The 27,504-nt window shown below is 50.0% G+C and overlaps 1 protein-coding gene across 1 annotated transcript; it reads right to left on the reverse strand.

Annotated features, from left to right (window-relative positions):
• Nucleotides 1-2,888: 2,888 nt before the first annotated feature.
• Nucleotides 2,889-27,504, reverse strand: ASB13 (ankyrin repeat and SOCS box containing 13). Its single transcript, XM_039870996.1, has 6 exons — nucleotides 27,274-27,504; nucleotides 18,747-18,934; nucleotides 17,456-17,606; nucleotides 15,232-15,366; nucleotides 7,058-7,249; nucleotides 2,889-5,800 (listed from the first exon to the last, which is right to left on the reverse strand). The coding sequence occupies exons 1-6, from the start codon at nucleotides 27,314-27,316 to the stop codon at nucleotides 5,673-5,675; spliced, it is 837 nt and encodes a 278-aa protein (XP_039726930.1). The 5' UTR covers nucleotides 27,317-27,504; the 3' UTR covers nucleotides 2,889-5,672.

Raw genomic sequence — 27,504 nt, forward strand, 5'->3', positions numbered from 1 at the left:
CCAAAACTCTGCCCTAGCAGCGGCCTGTTCAGAACGGAAAGTTCTCGTCCCTACAGAGCTCTGGCTGCTGTGCCCTCAGGTGATGTCACAAAGGGCAGGGGTAGACCACAGACGTGGTGACCCCGGCATGGCCCCACACCCTCCCCTCTTATTCGCCAGCCCCCCCGGCACCTCCATCCTCGCCCTTGGCTGCCCTTCTCATCCCGTTCCCAGCTGGCTAGTCTATGGAACGCAGCCATAGTCTTGCTATATTTCTTGAATGAAATTTTACACTCTTTGCTTTTTTATGAGAAACAAAGGATCCCCCAACTTCCCAAAAGAAAAGGAAAACTAATGATGGACCTTTGAACGTGGCTTATGACGATTTTTTTTCCTTATGGCTCCGTTCATCTCAGTTTTTTAGAATCACCCCTTACTTGTTCTGCAAGGGCCATGGGCAGAATCCCTGTGCGCCTTCAATGGCCACTTCCAGCTCTTTGGGAAAAATAAGCATAAGAAAGGGTTACGGTCAACTCTTCACCATGCAAAATTGCACGGGTTTAAACATCATTCTCCTCCGTGCCAATAATCCAAGCCCTTACCAAGCTCTGTAAGCAACATCGCACCACAAATATAAAAACAATGTTTTTATGTTATGCAGTTGTGTTTATTAACCCCAGACTTGAGGAGCAAGGTCAAGGTCATCTCTGCTCACCTCTCCCAAGAGCAGAGTTAGTACTTCCTTCCCGTTTGTTGCTTCAGAGGCAGCGTTTGCTCCTATGTCTGCTCCCTGAGAGCAGTGAGAGCTTTCAGGGCCAAGATTTGTGTTTATGGAGTGTTTATATATATATATATCTCCTTAGTACCCAGCAGAGAACCTAAAATAGAGTAACTAATTTGAAAAAGGATAAAAAAAAAGAAAGAAAAACAGGATGGATGGACGGACAGATGGATGGACAGACAGATGGATGGATGGATAAAGTGGACCAAGCAATGAGTGAAGGTTCTTGTCTCTTGTCTGATCTTAAACTCTGTCTCTAACACAGCAGAATAGGCCTCAGGATTCAGGGTAACACCAAGAATCAATGGCAGTTTTCCTGTCGATCACACAGAAAGCAGAGAACTAAACTCACTGTACATCCTGGCTCAGAGTTCAGATGCAAATTCTCTTTCAACTCTGAAGTCTCTGGTTCACAAGAACCGCACACCTAGAGACCCGCTGCTGGAAAGCAAAGTTTTATGTGTGTGTGTGGGTGTGTGTGTGTGTGTGTGTGTGTGTGTGTGTGTGTGTGTGTAAGGGGGCAGGGAGAGCTGCCATGAATCTTTATGGTTTTGAGACCCTCAGCTTTTAGGAGGCACCCTGTTTAGATTGGACCCACTTAAGACATATTTTCATTCAAATTGCCAAAGATCACAGGACTTTCACACCCACAGAACTAGGACCTAGCTGTCAATGCCATGTGGTACCAACACCGAGAAAGACTCCAGGGTCCAGAAGTATTTTCCAGGCCATTGCAGGGAGAACAGTAAATGCCACAGTGCTGCCTAGAGGGAGGGAAAGCTGAACACCGCCTGCTACGCCCTCGTGGTCCACCCCAACTTACGTCTGTAAGACGGCACGGCTGCTCGCTACATGAGCGACGGGGAGGCTTTGTGTTGGGAGCCAGTCTTAGGGTCGTTTCATGAATCAAGGAACTCAACCGCTTAAGAGTAAAGAGTTTTTCCCCCTGGAAAGAAAGCGTGAAGGGCGGTTCTAACGAGCAGCCCAGGGGAGGACATGGACACACAAGACATTCTTTTCGTTTCAAACAACTTCGAAGCTGTGTGCAGACTCATCTAGGAGTATTGATGAGTGATCTGTGCCAGCGTCAGCGTCAGCCTGGGAAGGAGCAGGGGAGAAGACTCCACTTCCTTCCCTGGAGACTAGACGGGACCCAGAGATGACAGAGAAAGGGCTGCTGGGAGACTCCTTTCTTCCCTGCACCTCCCTCACCCCACCTGCAGAGGGCAGGCAGCGCCCAGGAGCGGGAAAGGGGACGTCACGCGACATTTCCCTTCAGATGAAGTGCAGGCAGGCCCCGTGAGCCACACAGCACACTCGAGCTTGTAGAGTCCCGTCTATCCAAGGAAGGAGCTGCGACCTGTTTCCTCGTCCAAAGATGAGGTTGGTCCAAAAACAGCGTCAGCCCCCATTGCGGAATCTAAGATCTTGTATCCCAGAACACGACTTTGTGGCCAGCGGGAAGCCGAAAGGCATTCTCGAACAGAATTTAGCTTATAGCTCTCACACGGATCGCATCCTCTTTTTAAAAAAGACATTTCTGCCCTTTGTCTCTCAACTGTGCTTTAAATCTTTATCATGAAAAAAAAATGCCAAAATACATGGAGAACGACATGTATGTTACGTTTTCGCCACCCAATATGAACAAATAGCAGCATTCTTCAGCTTTGCCTCATCCGTTTCTAAGAAATGAAATGTCACAGAACATTGACGTTCCCTTTGTTCCTGTCCCCAAGTCACATGTCCCTTCCTCACCCAGAGGTAAGCACAGCGTGATGCCGGTGTGTGGGTTCTGTGATTTTATGCATTTGCTACACACCTCGGTAGCCCCGGATACTTACTTGGGCTGTTTTGTTCAGTTTATTCAAATAGGTTCATACTGTATATAAATAGGTTGGCAACTTTTTTTCATCTGCCGTTATAATTTTTAGATCTATGAGTGTTAAAACACGTAACTCTAATTCATCTTAACTTTCATAGAGTGCAGGCATTGTACAAATATACTCTTCAGTTCTCCCCTGCCAGTGGGGTCTTTTACTATTATACGGTTGCTGCCTTAAACTTCCCCACACTCTCCTTATGAAACGTCTGAGTTTAAGGTATGTTTGGAAAAGCAGAAGTACCGGGCACATGTATTATGCACTTTTAATGGTCCTAGGGAGCATCTAACAGCTCGACAAAGTACACAAATCAATTAATACCCGCTCAGCAGTCTATGAGTTCCCATTGCCCATGTTGCCCGTCAACATGAAGAAACCGTCAGACCTTTTAATGTTTGTCAAGCCGATAGGATGTGGCGATATAGTTTTGTTTAATTAAATATTCACTAATTTGTATTTCTCTGATCACGACTGGCCATCCTTTTCTGCCAGGGGACATCTGAGGTTTCCTCTTTTGTAAATTTCCTCTCCATAGTCTTTGCCTATTTTTTTTCCCCCTATAGGGTTGTTAATCTTTTTCATGATTTATAAAAGATCTTTATATATTTACATTACCAAGCATTTGTTAGCTATGTTGCAAACGTCTTTTCCAAACCTGTCGGCTGCACTTTGAGTTTTAAAATGTCACCTGAGAGGTCTTCTGCATATAGTCCTCCTGAAATAGTACCCCAAAGTCAGAAGGGAGTTGTTCACACAGTTATAAGGTCTACAAACACCAATAAAACTGTAGTCCGGTCATAACCATGTAACGTTTACATTATATGGGAAGCACTTTATACTTTTCGAGGCATCTTTTAATCACCGAATTTCAGCCTCAAAATATATATGAGGCTAGCAGGGGCCCCATTTCTCATCCGTAACATTCATTCGTTGATCATCGACATCCTTTAATGGTCGAAGTCTGGACTTTTATCTTTCTTCTGCAGCCGAGAAAGTTTGTCCAGGATCACGGCCGTACTTAAGGGCACAGGCAGGTGTTGATTGCAGCTCCATAAAGCTGGGGGCGGGGGAAGGACAGGAGGCCCTAAAGTCTGTCATCTGGGCCCCTGGGCAGTGCCTCTCCACACGAGGGCGGCACCGAGCTCAGCATTAGGAGAGAAGGAGAGGCAGAAAGACCTGCATCTGAGCCAGGCTTGGAGCCATCACGTCACCTTCCAAGACGTGGGTAGGATGACAGCGGCCCCCCTGGACTCACCCAGGCTGGAGCCCATCTGCATTTCTGCTTCAACGAGAAAAGGGCCACGCGGACCCACGGACGGACTCTTTTCATCGAGCGGTGAGGGTGGGGCCCAGACCGTCAGCCTGAGCGCCCACTTGTGGCAATGTCGCCGGCTCGTGGCCACGGCAGGTCCGCCACACGGACGAAAGCGCGGAGCCAGGGCTCGTCCCCTCGTCGCTCTCAGCACACACAGAAACAAACACGCAGAAACACGCAGAAACACGGCTTTACCCGGAACTTGAACCCGAGACTGAAGCCAAACAGGAATGGCGGGCCTGCTCGGCACGCGGTGACGTCACAACGGCTGTGGCAGGGAGGCGGGACGGCCCTGTGCAGCCCGCAGGACACCGTCCACCGGGCCTGGGGCCCCATCAAGTCGCCATGCAGACACTCGGCACAGCCTCGGAGCACTTAGGCTCGTTCTCTGGGAGGAGGTGACCGAGGCAGACCTCGGAACATGTGGCGATGTCTGCATTTCTTGGGACACTGGCTTTGGGCTTGGCCCCTGACCGCGTTCACGAGTGGTGCCTTCTCCGTTTCCCCAGAAACCAAACATACCTGAACTAATTATGCAAAGTCCCCTAGTTTAACTCCCGGTCTTCTTTTTTGTTTGTTTATAATTACAATACAGAATCTCAGGCAGACAAATGCAGTCTGAATATACTTCACCTCGTGGCTTATCATGCGGAACTACTTATTTCTATTGCTATAGGACCGGATCGCAAAACTTTCCTTCCCCGCGCTGGGTAATGAGTCTGCTTCTGATGGGGTTCGAGGCGCGGAGACCATGCCTTAAGCACAGACGGTGTTCCACGAGTGTCTGCAAAACGCATGACTCAGCGGTCGGTGCCGGCCACCCCCTCCACCAATTTCAGAACTTCAAGGAGTCAGTAAAATTTAGGGTGGGAAGCAATTCATTGGGCAACCATAGAAACACGAAAGTCATTCACATTCGTGGAAGTGTGTGCTAACACGTCCTCACGTTGCCTTTTGTTTTAAAGGCTCGTTAACAAAACCTGTTACAGCCTCTATGTCTTCTAGAGGTTTTTTGCATCCCCGACATAAACTTTTTAAGAGACCTAAAACCGAAGGGAAAACTTCCCACGAAACGCTGTGCTGCTCGTGGAGACCGAAGAGCCTGAGTCTTCCCCCACACGACCGTACACAGCCCTGAGTGCTGGGCACACCTGGGCAGGTGGGCCCGGGAAGGTGCCCACCACGGCTCCAGGAGAAAGCACCCAGGTGGCAGCTCTCCTAGGCCACGTGGCGGGACCTCGGCTTCCTTGGGCCTTGGCGCCCTCTGCGGCACAGGCTCCACCCTCTGAACCCCCAGGGCCGCCCCGGTGCTGAATTAATGAGGTGACACCATGCGGGCGCGCGGAAGTCAGCTGCAGCACCCTGCACCCCCAGCCCCGCCCGGCCTCCCCCTGGGCTCCCAGAGGGGTCTTTCCCGAGAGTCCCTCTGAGGAAGGTCGGCAGAAAGAGGACAACTGGATGGCTGGGGACGCCAGAGTTAGAGCAGAGTTCCAGGAGAGCCAGCGCAGGGGCCACGTCCCCAACAGAAGCCGAGGCAGGGCCTTCTCAATGCCCTGGAAATACTCTCCAGGCGTCTGCAGCGAAGATGAAACAGCACGGCCAGTGGGGACCCGGGGAGCGTCGTCCTATCTGCGGCAATCGAGGGCTTCAGACAAACAACGCTGGGATTGGCCAGGTCAGCAGCCTCCGGCCTGCGCCCGCCTCCTGTGCCTGCGGCTCAGTTGTAGGAGAGGTAATCGATGAGCCTGGAAGGGATGTCCAACCTGGCGATTTTCTCCAGCCCTCTGACGCCGGTGGCCTTTCGCAAGCTCACCCTGCACAGCTGGGACAGGGTCAGAGGTGTCTCTGGAAACAAAGGACAGGAAGCACATGAGGTTAGCTTAGCAGAGCTGAACATAGATAACTATCCTTCAACTTAAAGAATGCCAAGGTGGAGCTGGGAACGCCTCCGCCTCCCTTTCCCTGGAAGGAGGACGTGGCCCTGCTACGCCTTCCCTGGAAGGACGGCCAGGGACTGAGGAGGCGAGAGCGAGCGATGGAATCGCACCGACATCCACGGGCGTTCCATTTTGTGGGCGCTTTTGTGGGGTTTTGTTTCTTTTCGCTTTTTGCGATTTTTTTTTTCTCCCACTATGATATACCCTAGCACAAGGATGTGTCGGCAAAGCTGTAATCTACAGCCGGTAGGCTTGTTTATCAAACTTCCAGACAAATGAGGGACAGGGTGAGGGTCAGTGCCAGGCACATGCTGGCTGCCAGCTCCTGCCGCTCCAGGTCACAGGCTCTGCTCCCACTACTGAGTGCCACAGGGCGGGCGCAAGAGGACCCCAGGAGAACAGAGGCACGCCACAAAACAGCTCGGAAAGAGGACGCAATGCGGGTCCCGATGGCAGAGCGTCAGGACCTCAGGACTAAGCAAGCGGAAGCCTGAAGCCGTGGCTCAGGAATGCGAGCAAGCCAGGGCCAAAGGTGGAAGCCGCCTGGACGTCCCTGGCAGCCGAGACACGGGGACATCTGCAGAACAGAGCCTGGCCTGGAGGGCTTGCCTTTTAGAATGATCTCTGTTTGACAAAAATGTAAATTAACCGGAGAGTATTCTCTATTTTTGAAAGTTTTCGAAAGAAAAAAGTTCTTTGCAAGAAAATAATTAAGACGACTGATGAAATTTATTTTCCCATGTTACTTTGTCCCCCAAATTATTTGGGGAAAAAAAAAACCATCATCATTCAGGAAATGTTTAGCTGACAGATATGGAGTTTGCCACAAGCTCATACTGGATTTTGGTTGGGTCGAGCTGGCAAAATTTTGGATTAAGTGGTTCTTTTTAAAACCGACAGGTGTTGAAAGACTTGTGACTGTTATTCTATGTAAAGTCGTTTAAAATTTGTACCCAAAGAAGAAATCTTATCCTTAGCCAGATCGTTTGTACTCTGTGTCCTGAAGTATAGGTGAAGGTTACATCTACATTCTCAGCCTCACGTGGACTTAGTCCGAGATGGTGTGTTTACTCCTAAATGATCTGCTATGTATCTTGCATAACTCCCTCCCGGGCAATTCTAAAAGGCACTGCGTCATTCAAACAGCTGGGAGAGCTGGCCTCACTTTCGTAGTGCTCGAAGCACTTGGCGGGGGCGCTGCTGCTCCACGTGTAGTCAGAGGGCTTCTTCCCCCGGTTGTCCCGGGCGTAGATGTTGCCGCCAAACTCGATGAGCATCTCGATGAGGTCCACGTTCTTCACCTTGGCCGCGTGATGAAGGGCTGTCTCGTGCAGCTTTGCCGCATTCACATTGGCCCCTGCGGGTCCAGAACAGAAATAACCATCACCAACGAGAGAATCTGGAGCCGAGAGAAACATGGGCTTGGATCTTTTCATCTAGCACAGTATGTAAAAGCAATCCTGGTCCAGGAAACAAATCGAGACAGACTCTGCTGCAGCCTTTTCAAAATCTTTTTCAAAATCCAAAAACAGTAGTTATTTTTTTTTTTCTTATAACCGGAGAGCTAAGGACAGGCAGCAATACTAACGAAACGTAACTAGAAATAGAAAAACAAAAAGAAGAAAAGTAAAATGACTTTCCTGTGAGTTAAGAGGTGGTACTAATGCCCACAGCCCCTGAGACTGGAGGCTCAGACTGAGCTACTCAACCCCTCCTGCCTGTCCAGGCACACGTGCGCCCATCACGCATAGCTCACACATGTGCACACCATGCACACACACACACACACACACACACACACACACACCGAGGCACAAGACAGAGGCTCTAAAAATGTGTTGCATAAATGAGGGAATAGTCCTTAAACTTAAACATGTTTTTTACTACAGGGAAGCCCAAAGGAAAAACAGGAGATTGTTTCCCACACACCTCAGAGTTCAGGTAAGAGAGGAGGTCTGGTAGCTGTGAGTTCAGCTCTGCCATCCACCCCTTTCCCGTGAGAACAGTAGACATTCAGACAGATGCAAACAGGCAATAGGTAAATGCGGCACTTTTAAATACATTTAAAGACACAGATGTGATTAAAACGTTTGTATAAAATGTCATCCTTAGGGCACAGCCATCAAAATTCTATTCAGCGGGATTTCTTGGAGCCTCAAAATTCTTTTTAAGAAAAATACTACTTCCTCAAAGCCTGCTCCTAAGTGGATATAGAGAAAGGAGATAGAAGAGATTTTTTTTTGTCTGTTTTTGTTTTCTACGTTCACTGGGCCGGACCTTCTAAATCCTGAAATCCTACTTTTTTTTTCCAATTACAGTTGACATACAGTATTATATTAGTTTCAGGTGCACGGCATAGTGGTTAGGCATTTATATAATTTATGAAGTGGTCCCCCCGATACGTCTAGTCCCCGCCCGGCACCGTACACAGTTATCACAATATTATTGACTATATTCCCTGTGCTGTACTTTAATGCCCCATGACTATTTTGTAGCTGCCAATCTGTACTTCTTCATCTTTCCCTTTTTCACCCAGCCCCCAATGCCTCTCGCATCTGGCGACCATCAGTTTGTTCTCTGTATCTATGAATCTGTTTCTGTTTTGTTTGCTGGTTTGTTTTTTAGATTCCACTTATCGGTGAGATCATATGGCATTTGTCTTTCTCCGTCTGACTCATCTCACTTAGCATGAGACCCTCTAGGTCTGTCCATGTTGTTGCAAGATTTCATTCTTTTTTTGTGGCTGAGTAATAGTCCATTGTATATACGTACCACCTCTTCTTTATCCATTTGTCTATCCAAGGACACTTAGGTTGCTTCTACATCTTAGCTATTGTAAATAAGGCTGCAATGAGCACAGGGGTGCATATATGTCTTTTCAAATTAGTGTTTTCGATATCTTCGGATAAATACCCAGAAGTAAAATTGCCAGGTCATGCGGTAGTTCTATTTTTAATTTTTGAGCAACCTCCACACTGTTTTCCTCAGTGGCTGCACCAATTTACAATCCCACCAACTGTACATGTGGGTTCCCCTGGAGAAAACTCTTTTAAAGAAGTCCAGCAAATAGCTAGCATCAGTGAAGTTATCCCCCAAATAATAGGTCAAATCACAGTCATAAAATATTATTAAAGTGGGGTTTTAAAAAAAATCCGATCACCAGCACGTCACCATGCAATGCTACGTGCGGAGGGCCAAATTAGAAAATGAGAGGGCATAAGGCTATTAGACTTTCTAGTCCCACTGCTCAAAAATATTTGAAAAAATCCTGCTTTCTGATTTCTGACTGAAAATAGTTTTGGTCCCCTAGTGGATCATGAAAGCCACGTCCGGGACAGTGGACCGCGTGATCCCCGGAACACTCTGCCACGGTGACACAGGTGAAGAGACGCTCTCTCTGCTTCCCACAGCCAAACTCAGAAGTCCGGTCAGGAAACAATCCCCCAGTGAGGAAGAAGGCTAAATTGCCTAACGTTTTAATTTGGCAGAAGTGCATTGTAAGAATAATATTTAAAAGCAGTATAGTAAGTAAAAGAAGCATTTTCCCTGTGGTCTAACCACCGTTCGGCATCACGGGTTTTCTTCCAGTACTTTCCATGCGTGAATAAATAAGTGTATGGTGTTGCAGTCACCATGCAAATATGAATTGGAAAGCTAAATGCAAACTTGTGATGAAAAGTAAGTGGTAACGTCTACAGAATCGAACATCCTAGTAGCTTTCTCTCTGGTCATTAATCCTCACAATATTCTTGCCAACAGGGAACGAAAGAGACTGTCTCTATGTTAGTGACAGAGAAGGGGGCACAAGGCAGGTAAAGCTTTTCTCGTGGTCAAGGAAAAAACTATGGCTGAAAATAGCCCCACAGAAGACACCTCCCTTCCTTCCTGTCCAGTGTGCTTTCTCTGTGGACAAGGCCTCTATGGGGTAACTCTTTCCAGAGGGTACAAAGTGGGATCTTTTAAAAACGTGTTCTTGGCATCATTGGATTGGGTATAAAGAAAGGACTGGTGACTAAGAGGAAAGCTGGCACGCTCTGCAGCAGTTGGGAACAACGGGCCAGAGGTACACAGGGCAGCATGGGTGGGTTTTGAAAACAGGGCTGAGTGGAAAAAAAAAAACCCTAAAAACAGGAAATAGGGTAAGATCTATAACACAGTACCATTTATGTCCATTACAAATACATGCTACAAGCGACAATGTGCATCTTACAGAAACACATACAGATACACATTAGGTGGTGGGATGTGGGGGGTGGGGGAAAGAAGGGAGAAGCGGGGGGAACTGGCTTTGTGTGGACTAAGGATGGTAATGTACCTTGAACCGAGTGTGGAGAGAGAGAGAGCCTAAGAGTCAGCAAAACAGCTGAGGCATCTGGGAACTGAGTATCCTCAGCCTCATGGTTCAGAGAAAAGGGGCCAAAGTCTGCTCATTATCGAAATCCTGCTTTCAAAGCAAAATAGGACTGCAGTGGACTCAGAGTTAAACCTTAGCCAGCGAAGACAAGGAGGGACTGTCACCAACCAGCTCAGCACAGCAAGACCCCGGCACAGTTCCCTGGCAGAGCAGGCACACACAGCTCAGTTCCGTGTGGCTGACACAATAACGGAGACACGTGTGACAACAAGTACCGTGCTGGGAAGGGGGAAGCAAACACTCACTGTTCAATCAGCTGCTCTGAGCGCTTACAGCAGAGTTAAATATTTACTGCCGGTGATCAGATTAAAAATCACCCCACCATAATAATGGGACTTTCCCCTTCCCCAGACCTCCTCCTCTGCAAAAATCATAAGCAGCTCGGGGACTGGGCCTCATTGCTCCAGAAGACGGACAGCCTCCGTATCAGCCCCTGCAGTCACCCTGGCCCCCCCACAGCTCGGCTCCAAGAGCTGAAATCACGAGCATATTTTTCTAGAGATGTGGTCAGTGGTTTTCATTCGATTTTCCAAGGGGTCTGTGACCAGCCCTGCACAAAGCTGAGAATCGTTGCTTTAAAAAGAATCCATATGCTGTCCTTTTCTCTCTACTTTTCCTATAGCTAAAAAGAAAAAAAAAAAAAGAGTTTTCTGGAATGAAAAGAATTACAATAAAAATAGTTTCCTTAAAAAAGAAAAAGACTGCATGTACTCTACGAAGGAAGGTCAGAGGCCGTCGGAGGTTGGAGTAGTAATCAAGAACGGAGCCCCGAGCCGTCGGCACAGTGGCAGCCAGCATCGCGAGACGGCACTGACACATCGGGGATGCTTCCCCCAGGAGGATCTCTCCACCCCTCATTCAGTCCCCCAGGTCTATGGAAACTCACTTGGAAATCTACCAGGTCCCCTGTTTCAGGCTTAGATGGACATTCAGTCACCTTCTCACGCCTTTCCAACCCGCCCCGCGGGCGCGGGCGTGGTCCCAGGGTGGGGGTGGGCGGGATGACCTAACTTCCAGCATCCAGTGTGGGCCCTGATTGGGTTCACCCCTGCTCCCACTCGGGCCCGAGCCAATCGGAATTTGACAGCAGTTTGGACACGGGGCTCAGTTAAGGCCAATGGGACATAATAGGAGGCGTGAGGGGGAAGCCTACCAAGAACCTCGGGAGCTGACGCATCTGACTTCAGCCACCTCAGCATGTGGTCAGGTGAACACTTAGGACAGCAGAATTGCAAAATTCAAAGGACGTGCGTTCTTGATGACACCGTCGAACCCCTGGGGCAAACTGACTCTGAAACTTGCTCTCGTTCTGGTTCATTCAGTTGCCCGAACCAAGAATTAAACGCCTCACCCAGGTGGAGCTGGCCTCCTATCACGAAGGAGAAATTACCTCTAAAGTGTTAATCCAGAGAGGATATTGGGATTAACACCATTAATTTGACCCTTCCCCCTACAGACGCAACAAAAGGAGCTACAACCGTGGAACGAGGGAGTACTGAGCGCGTACAGAGGGTTGGTGCGCTGTGAAACCCATATTTTAAAAGCTCAGCAGTAATGACAGGTAGACACCCTACCTAGGCCGACACATGGGACCAATCCTCTGATGAGTGACTTGGCTGGAAGACTTACGACGGTTTCTAATCTAGATATTTTGTCATTGCATAAAAAATAAGAACTGCTCCCATAACCAACCTGACACAAAATGAGTCTTTTTCACCGAAAAGACTTAAAAGCGACACCTTAAAGTGAATAAGACTCACTCCTAAGAAACTACATGGAACTTAAGCTCAAGTGACCATCATCCCAAGAGAATTCATAATCCTTCTGAATAGTTTTGTTTTGTTATCTTAAGCTTTATCCAGAATAGATGAGCTAAATTTTTTTTCTCAACAAAATATTTTAGTTGGGTTCATAGTGAAAACTCCTCGTCAATACCCTCTTTGGCTGCATGGTAAAACTCCTATAGTGGACAGGTCCTGAATCCAACTTCGGTTGGCTGGGTTGTTCTTTATCTTGCTTGCCTTTTTCATCTTGAGAACTTCTCTATCCTGAGCATTTTTTATTTTTTTATTTAAAAAAAATTTTTTAAATTACAGTTGAGATACAGTATTATATTAGTTTCATATATTAGTGATATGACATAGCGATTAGGCATTTATATAACTATGAAGTGATCACCTCAGCAAGTCTAGTAACAATCTGTACTTCTTAATCCTTTTATCGTTTTCACCCCTCCCCCCAACCCCCCTCCCATCTGGCAACTGTTCATTTGCTCTCTGTATCTATGAGTCTGTTTCTGTTTTATTTGTTCATTATTTTGTTTTTTTAGAGTTCATATGTGACATCATACGGCATTCGTCTTTCTCTGAGTTGTCTTGGTGTGGGCCTCTTTCGGTTCATCTTGTTTGGGACTCTGTGCTTCCTGGGCTTGTATGTCTATTTCCTTTGCCAGTTTAGGGAAGTTTCCAGTCATTATTTCTTCCAACGGGCTTTCAGTCCCTTGCCCGCTCTCTTCTCCTTCCGGGGCCCCGGTGACGCGAATGTTGGTACGCTTGCTGTCGTCCCAGAGGCCCCTTAAACTATCCTCTTTTCCTTTTTGCTGTTCCAGTGGGTGTTTCCTGCTACCTTGTTTTCTAGATCACTGATTCGATCTTCTGCTTCATCTAATTTGCTTGCCGTTGATTCCCTCATGTGTTCTTCATTTCAGTTATTGTATTCTTCATTTCTGACTGGTTCTTCATTGTTTTCTATCTCTGTTGAGGTTCTTGGCTGAGTTCATCGACTCTTCCCTTTAGTTCATCGAGCATCCTTATAACCAGTATATTGAATTCAGTATCTGGTAGATTGCTTGCCTCCATCTTGTTGAGTTCTTTTTCTGGAGTTGTGTCCTGTTCTTTCATTTGGGACACACTTCTTTGTCTCCCCAGTCTGGCTGCCTCCCTGTGTTTGTTTCTATGTAATAGGTAGGGCAACTATGTCTCCCAGTCTTGGCAGGGTGGCCTTATGTAGTAGGTGTCCTGTGAGGCCTGGTGCATTCTCCCTCTTCACCTGAGCAAGGTGTGCCAGGTATGTCCCTCGTATGGTCTGTGGGTCCCCTCCTGTTGTAGCTAAGCCTTGATTGCTGTTGGTACATCAATGGCTGGGGCTGACACTGGCTTTGAGAATTGGTCATGACTACAACAGACTAGCTGTTGTGTGGGGGCTGACCCCATGGAGTGGGAGTCACTTTAGAGATGCTATAGTGCCAGCCGAGTCTGCCATTCGGGTGTGTCATTTGTGGAGCTGGTTGGGTGGTCTGGTGTAGTCTGAAGCCAGCCCCCGGGTATGTTGGTTCTGGAGTCTCTTGGGATAGGCTCCAGTGTAGGCCAAGGTTAGTCGCCATTCGTGCCCGGCTTGCGGCCACCTGGCGGGGGCTGCAAAGTTATCTGCCGTTGGTTACCACTTGTACTGGTGTTGGAGGTGCTTGGGAGAGGCCACACTGTGAGCCGAGGCCGGCTGTCACTCGTGCTGGGCGGGAACCTTGATGGGCACCACTATGCAAGCTCCGTCAGCCACTTTTTGTGCCAGGTTTGTGGCCACTTAGTTGAAGCTACGTTCCAGGCCAACACTGGCCACAGCTTATGCCAGGATTGGGGCCACCTGATGAGAGTCACAATTTGAGCTGAGACCGGTTGGCACTTGTGCTGGGCTCAGGGGCACTTAGCAAGAGGTACAGGACAAAGCCAGACACTCCTTGTTAGGAGTTTGTGGACCTTTGTTTTGAGAGATTTTGGTGAGTCCAAAGCATAAGCCAAGGCTGGCTGTTTCTGTGGAAAAGCCCCTGGAAGCAGCTTGGGCAGGGCACATGAGTTGGGAGGGACAAGGTCTCAGGGTATCACCAGAGTGGGGCAAATGGTGGTAGTCAGGTCAATAGAGACTCAGATTAGGCACCCGCCTGCACCTGCCAGCTGGGTCGGGGGAAGACTCCACAGAGGAACAATGGTGCCGGCCAGCACATCCATCCTCAAGAGAGCTGCCTGCCCCTGCCCCTCCAGCCCTCCCCCTGGAGCCAGACGGTCCAGCTCCTCCTTGTCTGTCCCTGGTGCTCGTCGAGCTGGCGCCCCCACATTGGAGCCCAGAGCCAGTACGTCTGTGGGCGAATGAAGCTGTGCGTGGCCCCTCAAGGCGACACCCCGGTGTCCCACAGCCCTCCAGCTCAATGGGACAGAGTCTCCGCTGGTTTCACAGCCAGGTGGTATGGGGACTCCTCTTCCTGGCACTGAGCCCTGAGTGGGGGGCCTGATGTGGGGCTGGAACCCCTCATTCCCCAGGGAGGACCTCCACAGCTATAATGTCCCTCCAGATTCTTTATCACCGCATGTGGGTGTGGGACCTGCCTCTTCTGTGTCCCTGCCCCTCCTACTAGCCTCGACGTGACTGCTTCTGTGTGTCCTTAGTTACATGGGTTCTGTTCAGCTAGTCTCACTAACGGTGCTTCTCTAATTTGTTGTGATTTTGATGTCATGGGAAGAGGTGAGCACAGAGTGTACCTACTCCGTCATCTCGACTGGAAGTACTGTGCATTTTTAGAGCACTGGACAACACCCTGGATTCCAAATGCCGCAAACTCCATTTTCCCCTGGACCCCCGTCTCTTCCTGATTTAGACAGAAACCTTACTAGGTAGGTATTGTGGATGGTTCCCTGTGGCCACTAAAAATAATTATTAGCATTTGTCGAGCACTACTATGTACCAGGTCCTGTGGAAACATTATCACAAATCCTCCCAAGAAACCTGCAAAATAGGTTTTATTCTTCCAATTTTATAGATCTAGACACTGAGGCCAAGTCTCAGCCGGCAAGTGGGAGAGCCAGCTTCACACCTGGGCCGTCTGACTGTACCACCCAGTTCTCCATTGGCACACAGTGCAGGTAAACACAACGCACCTGCTTTGAGCAGCACTTTGACACAGTCCAGGTGTTCCCGGGCGCAGGCAACATGCAGAGGGGTCCCAAAATGACAATCGTGTGCTTCCAGATTGGCCCCAACATCAATAAGGAGCCTCACACATTCAGAATTTCCTTCAAAGAAATAGAAAAGAATGAAAACTGTCAATGAACATATACGTTTGAAATGACGAGCGTGACAAAACTGGCTGGTAAGCCCCATGCTTGGCTGCGGGGGAGCGAGGGGAACCAGCCTACGTCCCCACCTAAGAGAGCAGTTCATGACCCCACGTGGCCCTAGGGAGCAAGAAGATGCCTGTCCTTTCTCTTGAGGGCACAGCGGTTCTCCAAGCCTCCTAGATGTGCTGGGAGCATCAAGCCTTGAGGCCATGACATAAACCTGCTGGCGTCCCCAGTCTAAGTCTCCTGGGTGAACTACCTAGACCTTATAACCACGGGGCTGCCAGCCCACAGACGCCTTCCTGCCTCTTCCCCTGGCCCCTCTCCAGGTGTCTTAAGCGCAGGTTAGGGTCGCGCTCTATCGTGACGAGACTCCATGTTTCCTCATCACTTGCTCAAGCTTCTTTTCGGCAGCTAACGCGTTTCCAGCTCTCGCCCTGAGACCCAGCCCTTCATCTACAGCCGTCTGCTGGCCATTCTCGTTTGGATGTCTGGACCACTACCAAGGCCTCCCTGTCCCCTCCCTGTCCCCAAGTCCTCCTGGCCAGTGCGTGTCAGCCGTTGGCCATACTCCCCGCTCAACCCTGAGTCGGTTTTGACGCCATGCTCTCCTTCCTGTTCCTCACATCAAAGCCCGTCGATTCTTCTCGGAGTTTTCTAAACGAATCCGTCTCACTTAGGCTCTAATGCTCTGCGCTTGGATCATCGTGATGAGCCAATTCACCCCCCACTTCTCGGGCATCCCCCGCCCCGCACCACCACGACGAGTAGCAGAACACGCCACCCCGAAATATGTCATGTTGACATGAGGTTTATTGTGAGCTTAAGACAACTGAGAAGAAACAGAAGAAAAGCCCTCTGCCCTCCCCCAAACTGCCTAAAAGTAGGACATATATTTGTAAAGTGTCCCCCTCTCCTGTCTACCAGAAAGGACAGAAGTTACGCACCAGCAGCTGCTAAAACCAGCCCCGTCTACCATTAGTGCCCCCATATATTTGCCTCCCCCAACTTGCCATCCTAGAAGCTTTTCCCTTTGTCTTGTCATTTCTGTGTAAGCCCATGTCCTAACCGCCCCTTGCAGTGCGTGGCAGACACATCGCCGAGTCCTCGTGTGCGTGTGTGCGATGCGCTGCCCTCATCAAGGAACTTCCGTTTCTGCTGGTTAATCAGTCCCTTGTCAGCCTAATGGGTGGGCCCAGCCAGTGACCCTAAGGTAGGTAAACTTTTCCTCCCCTACACTATACACAGATGGCCACTAAATTAACTCTGAAAAACATTGTTTTCTTGTCATTCAACGTCTGTTCGTAAACTTTCAAGAGCTGCCCGTAGCAAACCCCAGGGCCCGCGGGTGGTGACAGATGACGTAATCGGGAGGACTGGGGCGTGAGGCAGCTGCCAACAGGGGTCCCGAGCGAAAGCACGGAAGAGGCCACACCGCACACCCCAGCAAAGTGCAACAAAGACAAACGGCATGCCGGCCCATCGAAACACAGGCCACCGGCTCGCCGCCTTTGCCCAAAAGAGTACAATCCGAAACCCTTGGTCTGTCATTTAAAAAGTGTCTGCCAGCTGGGCGCATTTGAAACTTCTAGTCTTATCTCCCGGGAGCTTCTGACGCAGTGAGACCGGACGTCGTGGTCCCCACGCCTGGCCTTCCTCCGCCCCTCCCACCATCGCCAAGCCCGCCCATCCGAGGAGGGCAGCTGAAACCCCACCTGCTCCCCGATGCTGCAGGACCAGCTTCCCCTGTCCTCAGGGATGTGTCTGGGTCTCGTCCCCCAGCTAGAGCAGGGGCCCACAAGGTCAAATGACAGTGAACACTGAGAGAGGCCACAGCGTGGATCGGTCTCTGGTGTTAGTGTCTGAAAGGCACCGAGTGTCTGCTGAGCATAGAATCCTGTTCAGTCCTGGGCGAGGAGTCTCCAGGGGGAGAGCTGGGGATGCCCGCAGCCAAGCGACCAAGAGCCGATACAGACCGGGAGCAATCCCGGGCCAGCCGATGGCTTCCACGTCTGCCCACACAGCTCCCTTCCGCCCGACTCACCGCTCATGCAGGCCTCGTGCAGCGGGGAGGCCGTGTACAGCGGGGGGTTGACCTTGGCCCCGTGGGAGAGCAAGAGCTTCACACACTCGATGCTGCCCGAGGCGCAGGCGTCACAGAGCGGGGTGCTGCCGTCGATGTTCCGAGCGTCCACCTCGTGGGCAGGAAGAGACAGGTGTCACGGGGCAGAGGGGAAAGCTCGCTTTCTCAATCTGATGCACGTAAGACACTCCTCAGTCTTTCTAAGTTCTTAGGTTTTCTAGCATGTGCTGAGGAGCCACGCGGGCAGGGAGCGCTCAGACAGAAAGGGACCTGGGTTGGGGTCGCCCACCAGCCTCCTAAGGACACGCATCGTCCTGTCCGGCCACCACCCCAGCACCCAATATGCACAGCGCAGGCAAGGGGAGCTCCAGTTTCCAGCCGAGGAAGGCAGGGCATAAAGACGGGCTCTAATGCCAGCCTCAGCTCGGCGTGTCTGAAACTGCTTAACATGCCCCCTCCGGGTGGGAAATCAGAGGGCGGGGAAAGGCAGCTCCCCAGCTGGCAGATGCTGCATAGAATCTGTCCAAACCTTGTTCCCTTCCTCTCGAACCGCCTTCACGGCCAAGCTTTGGGAAGCGGTACGCAGTTCACCATTGTCACTTGTCCCGCACCCTGAACCCTGACCCTGGAGCCTGCATTCCCCCGATACCACCCAGCCCAGTGGTGTCCAGTCAGCTCGCCCAGCCCACTGTCAAATATCCAGCAATTCCGCCAGCCAGAAAGCACCGGCGGCTGAGATCGCATAGCATTACTTACACCAGCGGAAGCAGCCAAGCAGATCAGAATCTCGTTTTGTTCCTGTTTGCCTTTCTTCTAGGGAGCAGTGTGCCAGCACCTCAGTCACCCTGCTGCCTGAGCCAAGGCCCCGCCAGCTCCCCCGGGGAGCTCATGTCTGCCATGAGCAAAGCCTGCCGGGCCCCCGCCCATGCCAAGCAGGGCGCCCCCTCCACCATTTGGCTAAAACTGCCTTCTCTTTGCCCACCCAGTGACCCCGACCAGTCAAGTCCATGACCACACTTACTGGTCTTAGTGTGCACTCGACACAGACGGCCCCTCCACCAGACCCCATTCCGGTTTCCTCCTTCCCTCAGTCTCCTGCAGTGGTTTTTTTTATTTTCTGAGCATTTGCGAATCACAGAACACTAACCCCCAATCCCTTCTTTTCCTCCCTCTACTGTCCCTTTGGCTGGTCCCACCCCTGTTGACAGCCACAGCCGGTCTTGCTGGGTGTCCCGAAGGGAAGGCGGCTCACCTGGGCACCAGCGGCCAGCAGCAGCTGCACGCACTGCGCCTGGCCCTGCAGGCTGGCCGCGTGCAGGGGCGTGATGGAGTCCACCGTGACCTGGTTGACGCAGGCGCCGCTCTCGATCAGCTGCTGCAGCCGCAGGGCCTCGCCCTGCTGGGCGGCCTCGTGCACGGCCGTGCGCTCCACCCAGAAGCCTGGAGGGGAAAGGACCGGGTGCTGAGCCCAGGGTGCTGAGCCCACGCACAGGGGCCCTTACGACACTGACGCCAGACGTGGCCACGTGATTTGCCCACACACTCCTCTCGATCCTGAAGGCCACAGGCCCATCTTGGGTGGCATACGAGGGCCTTTGTGACCCACCTCCTTAGCCCATCTCCCACACCACCCCACGAACCCCACTTCTCAGTCACACGCGCAGCTCATCACTGCCTCTGCCGTGTCACACCTGCGTCTCCGCGCATGTCTTCTCTGCCTGAAATGCCACCATTGCCCCCGCCCCAAGCGTCCGCCCTGCAATTTGATTTTTCTAGATTGTTTTCTGGCCTCTGTTTCGTTAATTTCCTCTCTAATCTTCACTTCTTTCCGTGTGCTTTCTTTCAATTTAGTTTCCTCTTCTTCCAGCATCTTAAGATGGAAGGTTAGGTCATTGATTTGAGGTCTTTCATCGTTTTTAATACCGGTGTTTACTGTTATAAATTTCCTCTAAGTACTGCTTGAGCTGCATCTCATAAATTTGGTGTGTTGAGTCTTCATGTCCATGCATCTCAAATTATAATTATTCATTTTTGCATTCCGACCTCATCAAGTACGTGCTCAACAAACCTGTCAATAAATAACAAAGGCGCCATCCTATCTCCAAATGGACTGGAATTCTGTCTCTTCTCATCTCATCGCTCCCTGCCCGCCGCCCACCTCCAGCCCTAGAGAATGAGGTGTACAAAACGTGGTCCCGACCTCCCTATTCCTTTAACCACGGTTCTCACACGTGAGCCTCAGCATCCCCTGGAGGGCTGAGACCCACCCCTAGAGTTTGGGTCAGTAGGTCGCAGGTAAGACCCGAGAATCTGAATTTTTCATACGTTCCCAGGTGATGTCGATGCAGCTGGCCTGGGGACCGCACTTGGAGAACCATCGCTTTAGACAATGCTCCTCTGAATAAAGCCCATTCTCTGCCGCTCTGGCCCATCCACTAACTCCCCCCACCCCCGCCACCTCCCTCTCCCCGTTCATCCTAGATAGCTTCTACTTGCACCTCTCCTGACTGAAATCCAATGCTTATTTTCTCCAGGACGCCTTGCCTCCCTCAGCTCCCCTCTGTGCCGGGATGGTAGCCCCTCCTCTGAGCCCCCTCAATGAATGGCGTCTGTCTACAGTATTTTACTCCCCAGTCGTACCTATCTGTCTTGCCCAGGAGCCAGAGAGCCTGTGTGACCCCATGAAATTGGGATGAGATCATGGGGCAGGCTAGACGAAGGGAGAGCTGAAACGCACAGCGAGATTTGATTCCCACAAAATGCGTAAGCCACGCTTGTGGAACATTCTACTTAAGGTCTCAAGAAGGGGCCCTAGTGTGTTTCCCAGTGGTAATTCAGTCATCTGCGGGCCTGTCTTGGAGTGGAGTGAAAAGTGGCTACAGGTCACTTTAAATTCAGTCTAGGGGGAGCAACACCCCAAGGGCAGAATGAGCAGCTGCGACCCTAAAAAGAGGAGAGAGCAGGGCGAGGCCCTAGGACTCGCCGCAGAAGGAAACGTGCAGCTCAGGAAGGCTGGGCCCCGGGGCCTATGGCAGGTAGCCTGGCACGGCTTCCACAGGTGTCCCATCAGCGGCTACCTGGAGAGACGTGGCATCTTCCACTGCAGTGTACGAAGACGAATGGGATGGGATAGTCAGCATTCACAGTCGCGGGGGACATGCAGATAATCCAGAACAACATGATGCCTGCGATACTGGAGGGATGTTTAAGTGATGGGAACTTAGAAGCAAGGCCGCCTGAGTGTCCAGGGCCAATTGAGAAGGCATCTCGGAGGAGGCAGGCTGCAGTGAGTCCACGACAAGTCTGACTCGTTTGGCTGAGTATTCCCAGCACTTGGCGCGGGATATGGCTCAGCGAAGATGCTCATATCCGCCCGCTTGTTGAATGAATAAGTGAACGAACGGAGGGAATTACTAAAAGAAATGATAAAGTCTGGACATAAGAATTCTTAAAGAACATCTAATTTTCTTTCTTTATGACCAGTCTATAGAGGAAATGCAACTTACTGGTAACCAGCAGCAGCCATGGAGGGCAGAGATGAGAAGCAGCAGGTGTGAAAACAGAAAAAAGAAACCTGTGTACGTCAAAGGGCGTGATCAACGGACTGAAAGGCACTGGAACGGGAGAAAATATTTTCAAATCGTACACCCGAAGGAGTTAATATCCAGAATCCATGAAGAACTCCTGCAACTCAACAACATAAACAAACAACCCCATTTAAAAACTGGCAAAGGACTTAAACAGATATTTCTCCAAGGAAGATATACGAATGGCCTACGCACACATGAAAAGATGTTCGGCATCACTAATCATCAAAACCAAACCAAAACCAAAGTAAAACAAAAACAAAAACAAAACCATGGTGCGCCATCGCTCACACCCATCAGGATGGCCACTGCCCAAAAAAATAAACAAATAAATGTTGGCGAGGATGTGGAGAAAATGGGCCCCTGTGCACTATTGGTGGGAACGTGAGACGGTACAGCTACGATGGAAAACAGTACTCTGGTTCCTCAAAAAATTAAAGAGAATTACCATATGATGCAGGAATCGAAAGCAAGATATTGAAGAGGTATCGGCACTCCCGTGTTCACTGCCGCATTACTCACAATAGCCACGAGGGGGAAGCACCCCCAGTGCCCAAGGATGGGTGAATGAATGAAGAAATATGATTTATCCGTAGCATGGAATTTTATTCACCCTTAAAAAGCAGAGAAAGTCCGTCACATGCTACATGAATGAAACGAGTCCATTATGCTAAGTGAAATAAGCCTGTCACAAAAAGGCAAATATATTTATATGATTCCACTTGTCTGAGTCATCAAATTCATAATGGCGGAAAGTAGAACCGTGGTTGCGGGGGGCTGGGCGGAGGGGAGAAACGGGGGTCTAAGAGCTGCAGAGTTTTCTGCGTTGAAAGAAGATAAAGTTCTGAATATCTAATGCACAGCAATGTGCATATAGCTAACTCTGCTGACCTGTACACTTAAAATTCATCATCCATCTTAACCACGTCTATGTGTGTATGTTTTTAACTACAAAAATTTAAAAATTATTTTTAAAAAAGTAAAATGATGGAGGAGGCCTTGGGGGTGAGGAGGTTGTCACCTGCAGCTGGTACCAACAACAGGCTGTCACTGACAGAGATAGTCACAGTGGCGGGGGAGGGGAACAGGGGTGGCCTCTGGTGACTCCAGGAAGGGCTGAGAAGCAAGGGGAGGGGAGGAGCACCCCTACATAAAGGCCGTGGGGGCTGCATGGTGCCAGGAGCTGTACGACCACCCCGGCCCTCCCTAGGGGCTCAGCCTTCCCTCACTGAAGAGATGGGGCGTTATTAGCCTTAAAGCAAAAAGACACAGCATGGAAAACACTGTACATTAGTCCATGGCCGGGCTTGAACTCAGGCTGCATTCCAGCCCTGTGCCTGGACCCCAGCTGTGACGTGACACCCCCACCCCCTAGGAGAGGGGCCACCTGGAAACCTGAGACCCTCCCTTTGTTCTGGCAAGTTCCTTCTAGGATGAGCACTGCCCTAAATCCCAGCCCTTCCAGTGATTTGGTTTCCTAGCACCCCCTCTCTCCCCCCCTCCAGTCATCCCATCCCACCCTGCCCTTCCTGGGTCCCCCAGCACAGCTGGACCCCTGGGGCGGGATCACACCAGGGATGCTGAGGATGCCTCGATCGCCCCAGGGCAGACTCCACGCCTCCGCCCCCCACCCCCAGTCCACAGGCCCTCCAGCATGGAGTCCCGGCCTCCTGTGCAGTCTCCCCACTCCAGATCTCTCCCATTGCCCCAGAGGGCCTGTGCCTGTGACATGCAGCCTCCCCCCGAGGGCCCAGGAGCACAAGGCTGTTTGTACAAAAGCTGACCATGAAGCTAAGAGCTGAAAAGACCTTGGAAATTGTTTACAGTCGGCTCTTCCAGAAAAGCACGTATACCCATTTCATTGATAGTAAAGGAATAAAAAAAAGGGTCACAAACCCATAAGGACAAAGAGACCAGCACTAAAGATGACAGTACCTCTGCAGAATGGACCAAGGGTCAAGGACACACTGTATGTGAAAGATCCTGGCACTTTGGCTTAATAAATGATCTTTGTCACCACCAGCAATTGTGAATAGTGCAGTCTCAGAGTTTCAGTGCACTGCAAAGTAGCAGTCACCTGGATTCTCAAGGGCAAACAAAAATATTTATTTATTTATTATTTTTGTAGAAACTTAGGAAATGGGGCTGACTATCCGGTTGCTCTTTAAGAGATTTTTTCAGCCAGGTCTTTTTCAATGTTTTCATGCCGAATACCCAAAGCATCGTTTGTCAGTAACCGTGATGTCAAGTGGGGTTTTAAGAGTTAAATGAGGTAAAAATGAAAAAAATAAAATAAAATAAAAAGTTTCCCTTCCTATAGGGACGAGACAGTCAAAACTTGGCAAGAGAGGGAAAAACAGAAAGTGAAAGAGAATAAGTGAAAGCAAAAGAGAAAAAGAAGGGAACGCAGACTGCTAAGGGCTGAAAGGCCCGGGAGCCGGGGAAGGGGTGGGGGCGGGGCAGCTCCTCAGCACTGCCCCTCCCCCACCCTCGCTCTCACCCACCCCAGGTCTTCCTTCTCTAACGTCAGAACCCAGGTGTGTGTGGGGGGGGTGGGGGGGTGCCCACACACCCTAACCACCGAGCAGGCGTCCTCCATGCTCCTCGTCTGCGCCTGGGGACCTGGGGACGTTTTTCACTGGAAGTCATCTAAGCCACGGGTTTCTCACCCTTGGAGGTCATGTTTCTCCGGGCGGGTGGTGGGGAGGATGGCATGCAGAGGTCAGCCCAGAAAAGCGCTCAATAAGAGTCTGTCACTCACTACCTGTGATTTCTTTTGAGTGCCTTCATTTGCCCGAAATAGGCTTTTTTTTAAGTTTGTTTACAAGTCCTGTTTGAAGTGCAATTTTAGGATAAGCTTTCCTGCTCTAAATATTTTTCTACCTATGAGAAAAGGCTCTGGGTGGGGGTGCGGGGAGACCTACAGATGCTGACACCCAAGTCCACAGAGTTCCTGATTCAGAGGAAGCCAGGTCCCCGCCCAGACTCCCCGCATGAAATCAAAGCAGCCAGCCTGCCTCCCCACCCTCTCCACAGAGCCTCTCTCCAACACAGATGCACGGCCCAGGTTTATACGGAAAGAGAAAGAGATCAAAGCAGAAGGAAAATAAGGAATTCTGAAGCAACCTGGCCAATGCAAGGAAAAACGTCTAAAGAACTTGTCTTGAAACTTCAGAAGAGAGGACAGAAAATAGTGACATAGCAAGGGCCTTTCTAAATGAAAATTCAGGGAATAAGAAGGACTTTTGGGCAGTGAAAAAAAAACATAACAAAAATGAAAAACAAATCCAATGAAAGAATTGGAAAATAAAGTTCAGGAAATCTGGAGCGTAGAACAAAACAAGGACATGGAAAGTACGCCCCCCAAAAAAAAATAGTAAGAAAAATAAAGGTTCCATCCAGGAAGTCTGAAATCCAATGAGCAGGGGTGCCAGAAAGAGAACAGAGAATTCCCAAAGAAGTTACACTAAAAAGTCCCTGAATTAAAGATGAGAGTCTAGTTGAGGAGGGTCTGCGTGTAGTCAGAGTGACGTATAAAAAAAGGGCCCACACCAAGCCACACTGATCAGCAAGGATCGGGAAAACTCCTAAAAGTTTCTAGAGAAGAGGGGGAAAAAAATCACATTCAAAGGACCAAGAATTAGAATGGCATCTGATCTCTTCAAGCAGTTCTAGAAACTTAAGGACAGAAGCGACGTCTTCAAAATTCTGTAGGAAACGCATTTCCAGCCCAGAATTCCAAACCCAGCCAGGCTGCCAACGACGCGTGGAGATGGACCCAAGACATCTGGGGACAACTAGCAAGATCTCAGCTCACCCCCTCGTCACTCTTTCTGGGGACATTCCCGGAAGGTGAGTCCCATTGAAAGGAGGGAGTTAAATCAGGAAAGAGGGAGATGCAGTTTAAGACGCTGTCTGAGGTTTCTCTACTAAGCGACATTTCTAGAGAGTTCTGGAATGCTGCTTTAAGGCAGAAACAAATGTGATTTGAGAAGACTTTGGGGAAGTTTATTTCTCAGCCAGGGCACTGATCACCTAGCTCTCTCAAGGTGCTTTCAATACAATGGTATGTTTCAAAAAATCCATAACTCTGCAGACGCAACAGAAGGATGAACTTGGATATAGGTTCCCAGGCACCGGGTGCCCGTGACTGCAGACCGACATCCCGAAACTGGGCCAGCACTCCAGGTGATCCTACACACCAAGGAGAGACAAACCTGCCTGACAAGAAGGGCGGGAACCTTTTAGTGTAAAACAAGAAGCAACTGAAAAGACGAAAAACCCCATCCGGGTTTAAGCCTCAGCTTTGCTTCTTTCCAGCTGTGTGAACTCAGTTTCACCTTAATTATCAAAAGTGATGACTGTCTAGCAGCTGTCCCAGGGCTTGCAGCTGGCGCCCTAGCAGCTCGGTGGCTCCCGTCACAGTCCCAGGAGGAGCCTCTCCTTTTCCTCTCTCCATCCCATCTGAATACCAGTAGGTGGCTGTGAACTGTGTTTAGAGTTCTCGGCTAAGGGTAACTAACTGCAGACCAGCAACAGATCACTTTGCTTAGAGACCAAAGTCCCTAAGGCACCCTTTCACCTTCTGCCAGCCTTGCACTTCCAAGTCAGGAGCTCTTGAGGACGGATGCTGAATACGGGGTCCCTCTTTCAGTTTTGCAAATAGACACTTACCTTTAGTCAATAACAAGCTGGATTACATTTGCTAAGTTATAAATATCACATTCGCTTTAGGATGTGACTTGTCCTAAATTCTTTGTACTTATGGATAAGGCCATACTGTAAGACTCTGAAATCTTTACCTCTGTGAGGTGGTACATTAAAAAAAAAAAGGAAAATCTACATGCTTTGGTTGGAGTACATCACACATACAGAATTTGAGGTCAGAATGTTTAAAATAGCCCGTGATGTACTTCTGTTGAGGTAGCAGTGTTTTTTTGGATTCAACACATTCAGCTGATTCATTAGCATTGAAAATGAAAATGTCAGGACATATCTTGGAGAAATATATTAAAACAAAGTCAAAAATATCCATGACCCCAAGAAGCTGCATCCATCCATTAGTTAAGAATGTGTTTTACTTCTAAAGACACATTCCTTAAACTACGTAAAACAAAACAAAACAAAAACATGCTCAGAAATTATGCTGTGCTATTGAGTATTCTACAGGAATAAAAATATTCAAATATGTGTTTAAATAGGCTTCCACGGTTAGCTAGTCATTGCTTATTTAATTGAGCCAAAGATAGATCACACCAGCAGGGTCAAAGTCTTGTGTCTGCCTGGGGCGGAGTGCCAAGTAAAAAACATGTCTATTAAATGCCTTTAAAGGCTCATATTGAAGGTAGCTCTTTTGCAAAATAAATTAAATGACTTTGCCTTGCCATGACTGAAATTCCTCTTAAGCTAAATGTACACTCAAGAGACTTCTCACTTTGATTCCTACTTCAGATTTTGTTTTCTTTCCAGGCTTTCAAAGCTCATTTTATTCACCATAATATTACTTCATAGGCAGGAAAGTTTGCTTCCCCAAAGAATGTCCCTTTGTCCCCCAAGAATGAAATGAATTCATTTCAAATTCTTGGCGAGTCCAAATGATAAGAAAATTCAGTGAAGAACCGAGATTGCAGTGTTTACAGTGTGACATAATATCACAAGGGCACACACATCCTCCTTCTGGAGCTGATTCCTTGTCACACCTGGGTGTATCTGTGGGATGCTAACGACAGTGCCAGGGCTGCCCAGGGAATGGTCTCGCATGGGCATCTTCTGGGTTCTTCTCTCACTTGGCCATGACCACGCACCCCACCCCCACCCTCGCGGCCCCGCATCTCCCCCAAGGTGCTTAACGCTCTGGCGGGTCTACAGTTCTGAAGTCCCGCTACTGTCGCGTCACAATGATGACCAGCCCTGCATGCGCTGGCCAGGGAAAAGGGCTGGGCCACAGAAACCACGTCCGAATGCACCGGATCACCGGACCCGCTCCTTTAAGGACATGGCCATTCAACCTGGGCCCACCAAAACGCCCCTGACGACGCTCTTAGAGGAGGGACGTCATGGATGTCAAAGGCAATGTCAGCAGATGCACCTCTTCGGTCTCCAAGAGCCGGCAAGGGAGGTCCTCTTTTGCCAGACCCGTTTTTCCCTGTACCCAGACCCCGAGCTGCGCCCTCCAGGGCGCCCCGCACGTACCCACGTCGCCCAGGAAGCGGCCGTCGGCTGTCCCGGGCTCCATGCCGCTGGCTGCCACGCGCCTCCCGCTCCGCGTCCCTGCGACTCTCGGTGCCGGGGACAAGGGCGGGGGACCGCGCGGCCAGCCGGGCGGGCCGATCGGAGTCGGGGCCGCGCGTCCGGCGTAGGTGGCCGTGAGCGCTGGGAGTTGTAGTTCCCCTGCGCTGCAGGCGCGCTTCCCCGGACTCGCGG

Source organism: Pteropus medius, unplaced genomic scaffold, assembly GCF_902729225.1.
Source record: "Pteropus medius unplaced genomic scaffold, Ma_sr-lr_union100, whole genome shotgun sequence".
Classification (NCBI taxonomy): Eukaryota; Metazoa; Chordata; class Mammalia; order Chiroptera; family Pteropodidae; genus Pteropus; species Pteropus medius.

Bases quoted from the DNA above. Each gene is read 5' to 3' on its own strand.
- ASB13 (XM_039870996.1), bottom strand. From the start codon at position 27,316: ATGGAGCCCGGGACAGCCGACGGCCGCTTCCTGGGCGACGTGG. The intron at 15,367-17,455 runs GTGAGTCGGGCG...ATTTCTTTGAAG, and splicing joins GCACGAGGCCTGCATGAGCG to GAAATTCTGAATGTGTGAGG. The intron at 5,801-7,057 runs GTGAGGCCAGCT...CTTTGTTTCCAG, and splicing joins GTGCTTCGAGCACTACGAAA to AGACACCTCTGACCCTGTCC.